Genomic DNA, 15,731 nt, shown 5'->3' on the forward strand with positions numbered 1-15,731 from the left:
ATGAGTTTTGTGTGGCGACATGCGTGTAGCAACTTTTTGTGTGTCGAGTTGCATGTGACAGGTTAGTGTAGCAAGTTGTGTGCAGCAAGTTTTGCGCATGGCGAGTTTTGCGCGTGGCGAGTTTTATGTGTGGTGCCTTTTGAGTATGTGCAAGTTTTGTGTGAGGCAACTTTTGCATGTGTTGCAACTTTTGTGCATGTGGCAATTTTTCTGCGTGTGGCAATTTTTCTGCGTGTGCAAGTTTTGCGTGTGGCGAGTTTTGCACGTGTGGCGAGTTTTGCATGTGGAGAGTTTTGCGCGTGGCGAGTTTTGAGCGGCGACTTTTGTGTTTCTACTTTTATGTGGCGAGGTTGGTGTATGTGTGGTGAAATGTGCACTGAGGGTGGTATATGTGTTCGAGCACGTGGTAGTGTGTGGCGCATTTTGTGTGTGTGTTCATATCCCCGTGGTGGTGTGATTATCCCATGTTGGGGCCCCACCTTAGCAACTGTACAGTATATACTCTTTGGTGCCATCGCTGTCATTCTTTAAGTCCCCCTTGTTCACATCTGGCAGCTGTTAATTTGCCTCCAACACTTTTCCTTTCATTTTTTCCCCATTATGTAGATAGGGGCAAAATTGTTTGGTGACTTGGAAAGCGCGGGGTTAAAATTTCACCTCACAATATAGCTTTGACGCTCTCAGGGTCCAGACGTGTGACTGTGCAAAATTTTGTGCCTGTAGCTGCGACGCCTCCAACACTTTTCCTTTCACTTTTTCCCCATTATATAGATAGGGGCAAAATTGTTTGGTGAATTGGAAAGCGCGGGGTTAAAATTTCACCTCACAACATAGCCTATGACGCTCTCGGGGTCCAGACGTGTGACTGTGCAAAATTTTGTGGCTGTACCTGCTACGGTTCAGATGCCAATCCCGGACATACATACATACATACATACATACACACACACACACATTCAGCTTTATATATTAGATGAGCATTTTATGAGTTCAGCTATAGAATGGGAGAGCTCAAGTCCACTGTACTCAGATTCCGCCTGCACAGCCTGACTGACGTGTGCAGCTTGTACTAAGTAGCGTGAGATCTCAGCAGCAGCAGATAGGCAGGAAGAATGAAGGACACAGAGAAGTTAAGACTAGATTGTCAGAGATTTAGCAGGGAGTAATCGCACTAAGAAGCTGTCAATCGGGATAGGAGGGTGGAAATTTAGCAGCAGCAGGGACGAGGGGCACTGAGGAGCTGTCAATCAGGATAGAAGGGCAGAGATTCAGCAGCAGCAGAGAGGAGGGGGCACTGAGGAGCTGTCAATCAGGATAGGAGGGCAGAGATTCTACAGCAGCAGAGAGGGGTACTGAGGAGCTGTCATTCAGGATAGGATGGCAGAGATTCAGCAGCAGCAGAGAGGATCGGCAATGAGGAGCTGTCATTCAGGATAGGAGGGCAGAGATTCAGCAGCAGAGAGGAGGGGTACTGAGCAGCCGTCAATCAGGATATGATGGCGGAGATTCGGCAGCAGCAGCAGGGAGGAGGGGTACTGAGGAGCTGTCAATCAGGGTAGGAGGGCAGAGATTCAGCAGCAGGAGGGGGGGTACTGAGGAGCTTTCAATCAGGATAGGAGGGCAGAGATTCAGCAGCAGCAGAGAGGAGGGGTACTGAGGAGCTGTCAATCAGGATAGGAGGGCAGAGTTTCAGCAGCAGCAGCGAGGAGGGGTACTGAGGAGCTGTCAATCAGGATAGGAGGGCAGAGATTCAGCAGCAGCTGAGAGGAGGGGCACTGAGGAGCTGTCAATCAGGATAGGAGAGCGGAGATTCAGCAGCAGAGAGGAGGGGCACTGAGGAGCTGTCAATCAGGATAGGAGGGCAGAGATTCAGCAGCAGCAGAGAGGAGGGGCACTGAGGAGCTGTCAATCAGGATAGGTGTTGTGAATTCTGTTTGTGGGCTCCCTCTGGTGGCTACTGGTGGTACTGGTTGACTTCTGTCTTCTATCTCCAGTGCACCTGTTCCTATCAGGAAATGGGAGTTTCCTATATAGTCTGGCTTCTCACTCATTTACTTGCCGGCTATCAGTGTTGCCAGAGCTCCTCTGTTGCTTGCTACCTGCTCCAAGTCTGCTGAGTCAGATAAGTTTGATCATTTGTACCTTTTGTCCAGCGTGCATTTATATCAATCTTGCTGCTGGAAGCTCTAGTGAACTGAAATGACCACTCCGGTGTCATGAGTTGATACCGGAGTTTAAAGTCATTTCAGGATGGTATTTTGTAGGGTTTTGAGTTGACCGCGAAGTCCACTTTTGTATTTTCTGCTATCTAGTTAGTGGGCTTCTCTTTGCTGAACCTGTATTCATACTGCGTATGTGTTTTCTTCTTAACTAACCGTTATTATATGTTGGGGGCTACTATTACTTTGGGGTTTTCTCTGGAGGCAAGCCAGGTCTGTGTTTCCTCTATTAGGGGTAGCTAGATCTCCGGCTGGTGCGAGACGTCTAGGGATAAAACGCAGGCACGTTCCCCGGCCACTGGTAGTTGTGCGTTAGGTTCAGCATCGCGGTCAGCTTAGATTCCATCTTCCTAGAGCTAGTCCTGTTTTTGCCTATGTCCCTGCCATTGGGAATCATGACAAGGAGGGCAGAGATTCAGCAGCAGCAGAGGAGGGGCACTGAGGAGCTGTCAATCAGGATAGGATGGCAGAGATTCAGATGCAGCAGAGAGGAGGGGCACTGAGGAGCTGTCAATCAGGATAGGAGGGCAGAGATTCAGCAGCAGCAGGGAGGAGGGGTACTGAGATGTCAATCAGGATAAGAGGGCAGAGATTCAACAGCAGCAGAGGAGAGGTACTGAGGAGTGGTCAATTTGGATAGGAGGGCAGAGATTCAGCAGCAGAGAGGAGGGGTACTGAGCAGCCGTCAATCAGGATATGATGGCGGAGATTCGGCAGCAGCAGGGAGGAAGGGTACTGAGGAGCTGTCAATCAGGGTAGGAGGGCAGAGATTCAGCAGCAGGAGGGGGGGTACTGAGGAGCCGTCAATCAGGATATGAGGGCGGAGATTCAGCAGCAGCAGAGGAGGGGTACTGAGGAGCTGTCAATCAGGATAGGAGGGCAGAGATTCAGCAGCAGCAGAGAGGAGGGGTACTGAGGAGCTGTCAATCAGGATAGGATGGCAGAGATTCAGCAGCAGCAGGGAGGAGGGGTACCGAGATGTCAATCAGGATAAGAGGGCTGAGATTCAGCAGCAGCAGAGGAGGGGTACTGAGGAGCTGTCAATCAGGATAGGATGGCAGACCAATAATATCAGGAATAGGGTCTTTAACTTGTCATCTTTCTCATTATATTGACTTGTTTCTACAAGATCTAGTAAAGTCTCTTCCTTCATATTTGAGAGATTCCACACAATTAATCGAGGAACTGAGGGATATTGAATGGGAAGATAACTATTCCTTTATCTCATTGGATGTAAATTCATTATATTCCAACATAGATCACGAAATGGGGGTAAATGCGGTGAGTTTTTATTTAGCAAAGACAGAGATGCTCCCCGAACAAAGATTTTCTGCTAAAGGGTCTGAAATTCATTCTTGAACACAATGTGTTCATTTTTGAAGGTGTACTGTACTTACAGTTGCTCGGCACCGCGATGGGGACTCGGGTCGCGCCAAGTTTCGCAAACTTATTCATGGGGCGATTCGAGTCCTCATCGTCACTTTCTAAGCCTGTTTTCTATGACAAAATAAAGCTTTATAAGCGCTTCATAGATGATCTGATTATCATATGGAAGGGGACAGAGGAGGAAGCAGCACAATTAATAAAGGAGCTCAATAATAACACCTGGGGGATCACGTTTACATCACAAATTAATAACGAAAAAATGGTATTTCTTGATTTAGAGATCAGCCATAGTGGGAAAAAAATCATCACGAAATCCCACTTAAAAAAAGTGGATTCAAATGGCTTTTTAGATTTCAATAGTGCACATTACAAGAAGTGGAAGGTTAATATACCCCACAGCCAATTTTATCGCATCAGAAAGAATTGTACGAGAGAATCTGATTATGTAGCTCAGTCTAAAATTTTAAAAAGAAAATTTAAGGAAAAAAGATACCCGAAAAATTTGATAAATGGTGCATATAGGGACAACAAAATAAAAACACAGGAGGAATGTTTAAAAGGAAAAACCAGGAAGGGGGATACTTTGACTACTGGTAAGGAAAAAAGTGATGATCGCTGGAAATTGAATTTTGTGACAACATTCAATAGGGGAAATAAAGTCATAAGAACTGTGCTTTCTAAATATTGGTATATCTTGAAGCGTGACCCTGTCTTGGGAAAACATCTCCCTGATAAACCAGGGATTACATATAGAAGGGGGAAAACTTTGAAAAATTTGGTGGCCCCCAGTAAATTAAAAAAACAGTTGGATTCAAAAAGAAAAAACATTTATAAAAATAAGGATCAAACTTTATGTGGAGTTCTTCAAGGCACCGGAGTTTTCAAATGTAACTCCAAAAAATGTTGTACCTGTGGGATCCTAGATCATGGAGCTAAAAATATCAAATGTAATAATACTGGTGATGTCTTTGAAATCCCACAAAGACTCACCTGTAGTAGTGATCATGTTGTATATGTCATCACATGCAGCTGTGGTTTGCAATATGTGGGACGCACTGTACAGACACTGCGCTCCCGCATTAATGGCCACAGAAATAGAGCAAAAAACGGCTTTTTAAAACATAGTCTCTCAAGACATCTGCTACTTAAACATAATAAAATTTTTAACATAAAAGTAACTCCAGTGGAGCAGATACCCTCTGGGGTTGCAAACAGGAATTCTCTTTTAAACAGGAAAGAAACGTTTTGGATATATCGTTTGGGAACATTATTTCCAAATGGATTGAATGATATTATAGAGAGAGTGTAAAGGTTTTTTGTTTTTTTGTTTTTGTTTTTTTTTGGTTTTTTTTTTTTTTCTTCCTCTCTTTCTTGCATCAATGTTAACAAGGCTGTATCAATTAGTGGGTGTTTTCCTGAACTTGATCCACACCCCAAATCAAGTTTCTGAGGCTGGGATAAAAGGTTTGATACTATATATAAGTGTAATTGAATTTTATACTAGTAGGATTTGTACTGTGTTTTTATGATACCTGAAGAAGGATATATACTGTATCCGAAACGCGTTGTATCTCTTCTATTTTAAGTTATGAAATAAAAATAAAAAAAATGAAATATCATCTTTGAATGTGAGTCCTGGGAAGCGCTGCCATTCATGGGCTGGATGTGCTTTTCTTGAATTACTCATCCTGTGTGAGCCTTACTCTGGCTCTTTCACTTGGATCCACCCGAGGCAAGCTGCAAGCCCTGTATATTGAAAAGTATCTCAGAGGGAATTCTGAGGATACATAATCTAAAGCCATTTCAGTCTTTTATCAGGTGAGTGCATAAAATTGTGCACCCTTTAAAGACTATAATATTGTGTTTACGCACTTAGGGCGCCGCGATTTGTCTGTTCTTCTTTCCCAAACAGGGTTTTTTGTATAATCAGGATAGGATGGCAGAGATTCAGCAGCAGCAGGGAGGAGGGGTACTGAGATGTCAATCAGGATAGGATGGCGGAGATTCAGCAGCAGCAGAGGAGGGGTACTGAGGAGTGGTCAATCTGGATAGGAGGGCAGAGATTCAGCAGCAGAGAGAATGGGTACTGAGCAGCCGTCAATCAGGATATGATGGCGGAGATTCAGCAGCAGCAGCAGGGGTACTGAGGAGCTGTTAATCAGGATAGGAGGGCAGAGATTCAGCAGCAGAGGGGAGGGGTACTGAGGAGCCGTCAATCAAGATATGAGGGCGGAGATTCAGCAGCAGCAGAGGGGGGGTACTGAGGAGCTGTCAATCAGGATAGGAGGGCAGAGATTCAGCAGCAGAGAGAAGGGGTACTGAGAAGCAGTCAATCAGGATATGATGGCAGAGATTCGGCAGCAGCAGCAGGGAGGAGGGGTACTGAGGAGCTGTCAATCAGGATAGGAGGGCAGAGATTCAGCAGCAGAGAGGAGGGGTACTGAGGAGCCGTCATTCAGGACAGGAGGGCGGAGATTAAGCAGCAGGGAGGAGGGGTAATGAGGAGCTGTCAATCAGGATAGGAGGGCGGAGATTCAGCAGCAGGGACGAGGAGCACTGAGGAGCTGTCAATCAGGATAGGATGGTGGAGATTCAGCAGCAGCAGCAGAGAGGAGGGGTACTGAGTAGCTGTCAATCAGGCTAGAAGGGTGAAGACAGAGTTGAAATTTATTTGGATTGGTTTGAACATACAACAATTTGACAGATTTTCACAATCTATAACCCAGCCTCAGCAGGACCAAGATCTAGTTATTAATGTACATGGTTTGTATTGCAAATTCTGATGACATATGTTTTAGAACGGTTTCACACGGTCTATGTTCAAGGACTCTGCACAGATCAGAATACGCGGCCCGACAGCCAGGACTCCTAATATGAGCTACCTGCCTTATATATACTGCATATGTCTACGAGGTTAGTTCGGGTGACCAGGCAGCCAGGCTGGGTATTGTGATATGAGCCCAGATGTTTGGAATTGACCTTAGGGTACTGTCACACTAAACGATTTACCAACGATCACGACCAGCGATACGACCTGGCCGTGATCGTTGGTAAGTCGTTGTGTGGTCGCTGGGGAGCTGTCACACAGTCAGCTCTCCAGCGACCAACGATGCCGAAGGCCCCGGGTAACCAGGGTAAACATCGGGTTACTAAGCGCAGGGCCGCGCTTAGTAACCCGATGTTTACCGTGGTTACCAGCGTAAAAGTAAAAAAAAAAAAAAAACAGTACATACTTACATTCCGGTGTCTGTTCCCCGGCGTTCTGCTTCTCTGCACTGTGTCTGCGCCAGCCGGAAAGCACAGCGGTGACGTCACCGCTGTGCTCGCTTTCCGGCTGGCCGGCGCTCACAGTGCAGAGAAGCAGAACGCCGGGGGACAGACACCGGAATGTAAGTATGTACTGTTCGTTTTTTTTTACTTTTACGCTGGTAACCACGGTAAACATCGGGTTACTAAGTGCGGCCCTGCGCTTAGTAACCCGATGTTTGCCCTGGTTACAAGCGAACGCATCGCTGGATCGCTGTCACACACAACGATCCAGCGATGACAGCGGGAGATCCAGCGACGAAAGAAAGTTCCAAACGATCTGCTACGACGTACGATTCTCAGCAGGGTCCCTGATCGCTGCTGCGTGTCAGACACAGCGATATCGTATGGATATCGCTGGAACGTCACGGATCGTACCGTCGTAGCGACAAAAGTGCCACGGTGTGACAGTACCCTTAGAGTACTCCAATCCTATAAAGTGGTGGCATATATTAAGGCTTCGTCTTCATGATTGTTGGGGGATGGACCTTTAGGACCTCACTGAGTCCTCATAGACTTTCCTTCCAACCTCCTGACACTTCTGACTACCTGGCTGTGGAGGAAACTGTAGCTGCCGGTCAGATCTCTACCGATATTAGAATGATGACATATCCTAGTGAGTTACACATTGGAAATAGCCCTTAAAAGACATGTGCACATGAAAGGCGTATGTACAGGACAGGTACAAATCATGTATCTTATAATGATACAATTCCTCCTTCCAGAAGTTCTGGAGCAGAATGACTGCATACACGATAGTCCGAAAATCGACCAAAAACTCAGATGGTTTCCTGCCTTACCCCCGTATACCCGGTGTTATCCCATCATCCTTCTCCGGTCCATGTGTTTGCTCTGCATGTGCTATACAAAGCAGGTGAGAGAAGCTTAGGGAACCAGGAAATCCTGATGCAGCCGATGTCTGACCTCACCCACTGCTTCCGTTCTTATGAGGACTATTCAGCCAAATTTACGCCCCACGGTCCTCCTCATCTACAAATTCTAGCATTAATGGCTGTTTTACAAATCCCATCTCACCTAATTTTCAACCCAAATTCCTTACCTTTAGATTGCACACCCTCCGCACAAGTCACTGATCCTTTACTCCTCTAAAAGTGGCGTGTATTACAAAAAACAGCCGGACGGCACACGGAGCATTCCTCACATGATTCAGAGGAGACGGCTCACATGATCCCCCATGACATGCCATCAATTATACACCCACGTCCTTAGACTGAATCCCCTTTCTCCATTACCGTAAATCATCAGAATATTCTCACAGTTTCCCTATTTTCTTTAGGCCAGGTTCACACTTTGCTTTTTTTTTTTTTTTTTGCAGCCAAAACTGGATTTCTTGGCAGTAAAAAAAGAAAGCTGCAGACAAAATGCAAGTTTTGCTGCCTTTTTGCTGCATTTTTCAGGATCCCAAAGTCCAGCATTGCATTCATCATGGAAGAAAGAAAACCACAAGGTGATAAGCCAACAATGTGAATTTTCCACCCAAGTGAAAGTATAAAACATTATTTAATGGAAAAAAAAAATTTCTGAAAAAATAGTGACTATACTGAATAGAAATACTGGATTCAAGTATGGAGTGCAGCCGTGAACTAAGGTTAGGAGTTCATGAAAAATATACACAACTGCAAATGTAAAAACAGAAGGGAAAATTTAATTAAATCGGGCATTTTTTAGCCAACACGTTTCTGGAACACTGATTGTGTAGGGCATTGCTGACTTCACACACTGGTAGGGCATTGATTTGTTAGGGTATTGTTCATTTCACACATTCATGGGGCATTGCCTTGGTAGAGTATTGAGATGATAGGGCATTGGGCTGGATTGGCATTGCTCATTTCACACATTGGCAGGGCATCGAGTTGGTAGGGAATCGTTCATTTCACACATTCGTAGGACATTTAGTTGGTAGGGCACTGTTCAGTTCACAATGATAGGGCAGGGAGTTTGTCAGGGATTCATTCACACACTGGTATGGCATGGAGTTGGTAGGGCATTGTTTACCTAACACATTGGAAGGGCATGGAGTTGGTAGGGCATTGTTTACCTAACACATTGGTAGGGCATGGAGTTGGTAGGGCATTGTTTACCTAACACATTGGTAGGGCATGGAGTTGGTATGGCATGGAGTTGGTAGGGCTTGTTTACCTAATACATTGGTAGGGCATGGAGTTGGTAGGGCATTGTTTACCTAACACATTGGTAGGGCATGGAGTTGGTAGGGCTTATTTAACTAACACATTGGTAGGGCATGGAGTTGGTAGGGCTTATTTAACTAACACATTGGTAGGGCATGGAGTTGGTAGGGCATTTTTACCTAACACACTGGTATGGCATGGAGTTGGTAGGGCATTGTTTCCCTAACACATTGATATGGCATGGAGTTGGTAGGGCATTGTTTACCTAACACATAGGTAGGGCATGGAGTTGGTAGGGCATTGTTTACCTAACACATTGGTATGGCATGGAGTTGGTAGGGCATTGTTTCCCTAACACATTGGTAGGGCATGGAGTTGGTAGGGCATTGTTTACCTAACACATAGGTAGGGCATGGAGTTGGTAGGGCATTGTTTACCTAACACATTGGTAGGGCATAGAGTTGGTAGGGCATGGAGTTGGTAGGGCTTATTTACCTAACACATTGGTAGGGCATGGAGTTGGTAGGGCATTGTTTACCTAACACATTGGTAGGGCATGGAGTTGGTATGGGCTTATTTACCTAACACATTGGTAGGGCATGGAGTTGGTAGGGCTTATTTACCTAACACATTGGTAGGGCATGGAGTTGGTAGGGCATTGTTTACCTAACACATTGGTAGGGCATGGAGTTGGTAGGGCATTGTTTACCTAACACATTGGTAGGGCATGGAGTTGGTAGGGCATTGTTTACCTAACACATTGGTAGGGCATGGAGTTGGTAGGGCATTGTTTACCTAACACATTGGTAGGGCATGGAGTTGGTAGGGCATTGTTTACCTAACACATTGGTAGGGCATGGAGTTGGTAGGGCATTGTTTACCTAACACATTGGTAGGGCATGGAGTTGGTAGGGCATTGTTTACCTAACACATTGGTAGGGCATGGAGTTGGTATGGCATGGAGTTGGTAGGGCATTGTTTACCTAACACATTAGTAGGGCATGGAGTTGGTAGGGCATTGTTTACCTATCACATTGGTAGGGCATGGAGTTGGTAGAGCATTTTTACCTAACACACTGGTAGGGCATGGAGTTGGTAGGGCATTGTTTACCTAACACACTGGTAGTAGAGTTTATGCCGCCCTAGGCACTTTTCGTGCTGCCTCCCCCATTGGTCAGTATGATTAATGCAGACACTGTCAGCAGTGACTGAGGCTACTTTCACATCAGCGATTTTTGCCATTTGCGGCAGATCCGGCAGTTTTTCCGCATCTGCCGCGTAACGGATCACTTACGGCAACACTGCGTTCGGCCTCATTTATTCCCTATGGGACTTGCGGAAATGTGCGGCACTTGCGGTTTTGCCGCGATCCTGCAAATGCGGTACTTGCAGCAATGGAAATTGTCTCACCAAGTCCGCAAGTCCCATAGGGAATGAATGAGGTCGAATCTATGTATATGCCCATGTAGCTCTATATTTTTATTTTTTTTCGTGCTGACATTGGTCATTTAACTAGAGCTTCCGTCACGCAGCCGTAAATACTTGCATCGCTGACCCCGTCACGTGATCGGGGGTCAGCGCTGCGTTGCCATAACAACCTGAGGTATCCTCTAGACCTCTGTGGTTGTTGATGCCGGATTGCTATAAGTGCCACCGTGTGGTCGGCGCTCATAGCAATGCTGTAATTCTACTACATAGAGGCGACCTATGTATCACCTCTATGTAGCAGAGCAGATCAGACTATGCCAGCTTCTAGCCTCCCATGGAGGCTACTAAAGCATGTTAAAAGTAAAAAAAAAAAAAAGTGTTTAAAAAAAACAAACAAAAAAAAAACCATAAAAGTTTAAATCACCCCCCTTTCACCCAAATCAAAATAAAAAATAAAAATCAAACCTACACATATTTGGTAATGCTGTGTTCAGAATCACCCGATCTATCAATAAAAAAAAATAAATGAATTAACCTGATGGCTAAACAGCATAGTGGAAAAAAAATCAAAACACCAGAATTACTTTTTCTGGTTGCCGCGACATTGCATTAAAATGCAATAACAGGCGATAAAAAGATCACATCTGCACAAAAGTGGTATCACTAAAAACGTCAGCTCGGCACGCAAAAGATAAGCCCTCACCCAACCCGAGATCATGAAAAATGGAGACGCTACAGGTCTCGGAAAATGGCGCAATTTTTTTTTTTTTTAGCAAACTTTGGAAGTTTTTTTCACCACTTAGATAAATGAGAACCTAGACATGTTTGGTGTCTATGAACTCGTAATGACCTGGAGAATCATAATGGCAGGTTAGTTTTAGCATTTAGTGAATCTAGCAAAAAAGCCAAACAAAAAACAAGTGTGGGATTGCACTTCTTTTGCAATTTCACCGCACATCGACTTTTTTTCCTCCCATTTTCGAGCTCACAATATGGTAAAACCAATGGTGTTGTTCAAATGTACAACTAGTCCCACAAAAAATAAGCCCTCACATTGCCATATTCACGGGAAAATAAAAGTTATCGCTTTGGGAAGAAGGGGAGTGGAAAACGAAAAAAGCTCCCATCATGAAGGGGTTAATATAATCAAACAAGTCCCATTGTATTGATAAAGGAGATTCTTAGACTTGTAGTTCCACTAACTGCTGAGTCCTGTCCTCTTTTAGAGAGGGGAGATGGGACACATCAGAGGCGGATAGCTGCACATAACTGTAAACCATCAGATATAGCAGAGCTGAAGCGGTCATGTTGCCCTGTATGTGCTGTGTATTAGACCAGCAGCCCCCGGGGTTATGTCAGAACATCGCAGAGGAACATGATGGGACATTAGTACAAGAGGAACATGATGGGACATTAGTACAAGACGTAATGTGAGCAGAGGAACATGATGCCCAATAAATGTGGTATATAAGAAACCACAATACGATTCCCCCAGATAACACACGACTCCCTCAGCTCTGCTACATCCATACTGATGCTGCCTCTGCTCTGCTACGTCCATACTGATGCCGCCTGAGCTCCGCTATGTCCATACTGATGCCGCTTCAGCTCCGCTACATCCATACTGATGCCACCTCTGCTCTGCTACATCCATACTGATGCCGCCTCAGCTCTGCTACGTCCATACTGATGCCGCCTCAGCTCTGCTACGTCCATACTGATGCCGCCTCTGCTCTGCTACGCCCATACTGATGCCGCCTCAGCTCTGCTAAGTCCATACTGATGCCGCCTCAGCTCTGCTACGTCCATACTGATGCTGCCTCAGCTCTGCTACATCCATACTGATGCCGCCTCTGCTCCGCTACGTCCATACTGATGCCGCCTGAGCTCCGCTACGTCCATACTGATGCCGCTTCAGCTCCGCTACATCCATACTGATGCCGCCTCTGCTCTGCTACATCCATACTGATGCCGCCTCAGCTCTGCTACGTCCATACTGATGCCGCCTCTGCTCCGCTACATCCATACTAATGCCGCCTCTGCTCCGCTACATCCATACTGATGCCGCCTCTGCTCCGCTACATCCATACTGATGCCGCCTCTGCTCTGCTACATCCATACTGATGCCGCCTCAGCTCTGCTACGTCCATACTGATGCCGCCTCTGCTCCGCTACATCCATACTAATGCCGCCTCTGCTCCGCTACATCCATACTGATGCCGCCTCTGCTCCGCTACATCCATACTGATGCCGCCTCTGCTCCGCTACATCCATACTGATGCCGCCTCTGCTCTGCTACATCCATACTGATGCCGCTTCTGCTCTGCTACATCCATACTGATGCCGCCTCAGCTCTGCTACGTCCATACTGATGCCGCCTCAGCTCTGCTACGTCCATACTGATGCCACTTCTGCTCTGCTACATCCATACTGATGCCGCCTCAGCTCTGCTACATCCATACTGGTGCCGCCGCTGTCCGGTCTCCTAGTAACAATTTTGCCCAAGTCTTGACACCTGGAGATTAGGCACATTGTGCAGTAATTCTGTGTTATATTTAGTAAGACCATAGGCTTCTCACTAGATTTTTAATGCACGGAGCCAATTTGCACCATCCACTAAGCTGCGGCTCTGCAGTGTGTGCTGGGACCTGTAGTTCCACTCAAGCTGCACAGCTATAAGCTAGTAAGTAACCCCTGCTCCAGAGACTGGGGGAGGCATATCCCTCCTGTAGCTTCTAAAACTCCCAGCACAAAGTCTGCCTCCCATTCTCATGGCATAAGTAAAACAAATTGTGCAGTCCACCCTCCTTCCTCCCCCCACCAGCTGCAGCGGACTGAGGAGTCAGACAGGACACACAGCACTGGCCTGCTGGAGGTCACTCGGCAGAGCAGGGAGCCTGGCTGCATCTGCAGTGAACCGGAGAAGCTCCTGCTAGGTGTTGAGGAGAACTAGGAACCACGTGACACAGGCAGGTCACATGACTCGTCCCTGCAACATCTCTGCTCTGAAGACTGACTGAGGTGGGTGGGCGAGCCGACACCAGACTAAGAACACGCACTAAAATAAAAAAAAAAAACAAAAAAAACACCTTGCTCGGGTGCCACCCCCCCCAGCATGCTCCCGCCCCAGGCACGTGCCCTCAAGTGCCCAGTGGCAAATACGGCCCTGGGTAGGGCATGGAGTTGGTAGGGCATTGTTTACCTAACACATTGGTAGGGCATGAAGTTGGTAGGGCACTGTTCATTTCACACTGGTAGGGCATTCTTAGCCATCACACACTGGTAGGGAATGGAGTAGGTAGAACATTGCTTACTTTATCACTAATTAAAATAAACTGCACTACTCCCAACATCCAGGCTCATGTGAGGACATCAAGGCACTATGGTTTAAACTTGGGAATAATCACCAAAAAAGGCTGCAAAATCTGATGGCAGGGTTTTTTGCAGTTTTTTTTATTTTATAAAAAGCAGCAGTTTTCCAATTCAAGAAACTTATGAAGAGAAACGGAAGTCCTCCAAACAATGTAGGTATATAGAATGAACAATTTTACTGAAGAAAAAAAAAAAAAAAGGGATGGTAAAAACTTAAAAAATTCGGAGATGTTAGCAGGCCATACAAGAAGTGAAAAAACACTGAGCAAACAGTTAAATATGCACTTTTATCAATGAGGAACTTGCCATGATAATACTACACCTTTATGCATTTATCTACTACTTTGATGTAAGCTGGACTTGCAAGGTGTGCACAGTATGCAATGTTAGACGCAACTCATATTTAACCATGTTTGCTCAAAGTTCTTCAGAATTTTTAAAGTTATCACCATCAGTTTTGTTTCAATAAAATTGTTCATTGTATGCACCTTTTGTTTGCAGGACTTCTTTTTCTCTTCATAGGTTTTTGTGCAATCACGGTCCTCTGTGTTATTTTGCAAGGTTTCATTTCTTAGGCTCAGCTTCCAATTCAGTTTGTTGGTATTATAAAAAGCATCTTTTAATTTGCATTAAAAAAAAAAAAACTACAGAAAAAAGCAACATGTGAACATAGCATAAGTTATCAGAAGCTTTGGGCACAGATCTGGGGCTTTTTTTGCCAGAATAGGGAATTAATGGCCCATATTACCAAATTAAAATGTGATATAGATTATTGCACATTATATATAGAAACCATTATGAAGCTCTGTTTCTTTATAATGAAGATGTGCCATTTAGAGATATTAAACCAGTAACAAAAGGTTCTTTCATCAATCTGCCACTAGATGGCGCTGCAGATACAGAATTCTGCACATGCAGCTGCTGCAATGTAAAAAGACGTCCTGGATGTGGACAGGTGCAGCCGATGGCCAAACATCAAATAGGGTGTGCGACTTTAGAGACCGCTAGTATAGCTTTCTTTTTTTTATTAGAAAGCCTAAAATTTCTCTGTCTCCAAAAACATCTTGCACATAACAGAGGCCAGAGACACGGATTCTGCATCTCTGACCTGGAGCATAGGAGGGAAGTGGATATTCCGCTCACCTGGAGCATAGGAGGGAAGTGGATATTCCGCTCACCTGGAGCATAGGAGGGAAGTGGATATTCCGCTCACCTGGAGCATAGGAGGGAAGTGGATATTCCGCTCACCTGGAGCATAGGAGGGAAGTGGATATTCCGCTCACCTGGAGCATAGGAGGGAAGTGGATATTCCGCTCACCTGGAGCATAGGAGGGAAGTGGATATTCCGCTCACCTGGAGCATAGGAGGGAAGTGGATATTCCGCTCACCTGGAGCATAGGAGGGAAGTGGATATTCCGCTCACCTGGAGCATAGGAGGGAAGTGGATATTCCGCTCACCTGGTTTATGTCTATCTACAGCCATCTCCTGACTGGTCATCCCGTCCTGAGCACCATAGGACTCCGCTTGTAAAACGGTGCGCTGGGGGGTGCCAAACCTGTAACACAGACGTCATATTACTGGTATAGTATAACGGCCCCCTCTGCTGCGCTAATTCCCCCCAAATGTGTCAGGATCATAATGAAGTCATAGATTTCTCGAAAAATTAATTTTGCATTTTGTGTCACCTTCCCTTGTCCTAGAAGTGTCCAGCAGTGACTAATTCTCCTCTCCCTATTGAGAACACATGCACGCTCGACTAATCAGAGCATGCATGTGTGTAGGGGTCACGAAAAATAGCCATTGGCCAAAGCGCTCAGGTGCATGGTCACCCTTTACAATAATTTAGTAGGTTTATCTGCAGCAATGGAA

At 45.7% G+C, this 15,731-nt stretch overlaps 1 protein-coding gene across 6 annotated transcripts in view; it reads right to left on the minus strand.

The window, feature by feature from the left end:
• Positions 1-15,731, minus strand: part of SIPA1L3 (signal induced proliferation associated 1 like 3) — a 137,957-nt gene that overhangs the window by 26,675 nt on the left and 95,551 nt on the right. For all 6 annotated transcript variants that reach the window (XM_077285545.1, XM_077285542.1, XM_077285544.1 and 3 more), the window contains exon 14: positions 15,320-15,417. In XM_077285545.1, the coding sequence (XP_077141660.1) occupies positions 15,320-15,417 (98 nt within the window). The remainder of the gene's footprint in view (positions 1-15,319; positions 15,418-15,731) is intronic.

Source organism: Ranitomeya variabilis, chromosome 2 (genome assembly GCF_051348905.1).
Source record: "Ranitomeya variabilis isolate aRanVar5 chromosome 2, aRanVar5.hap1, whole genome shotgun sequence".
Lineage (NCBI taxonomy): Eukaryota > Metazoa > Chordata > Amphibia > Anura > Dendrobatidae > Ranitomeya > Ranitomeya variabilis.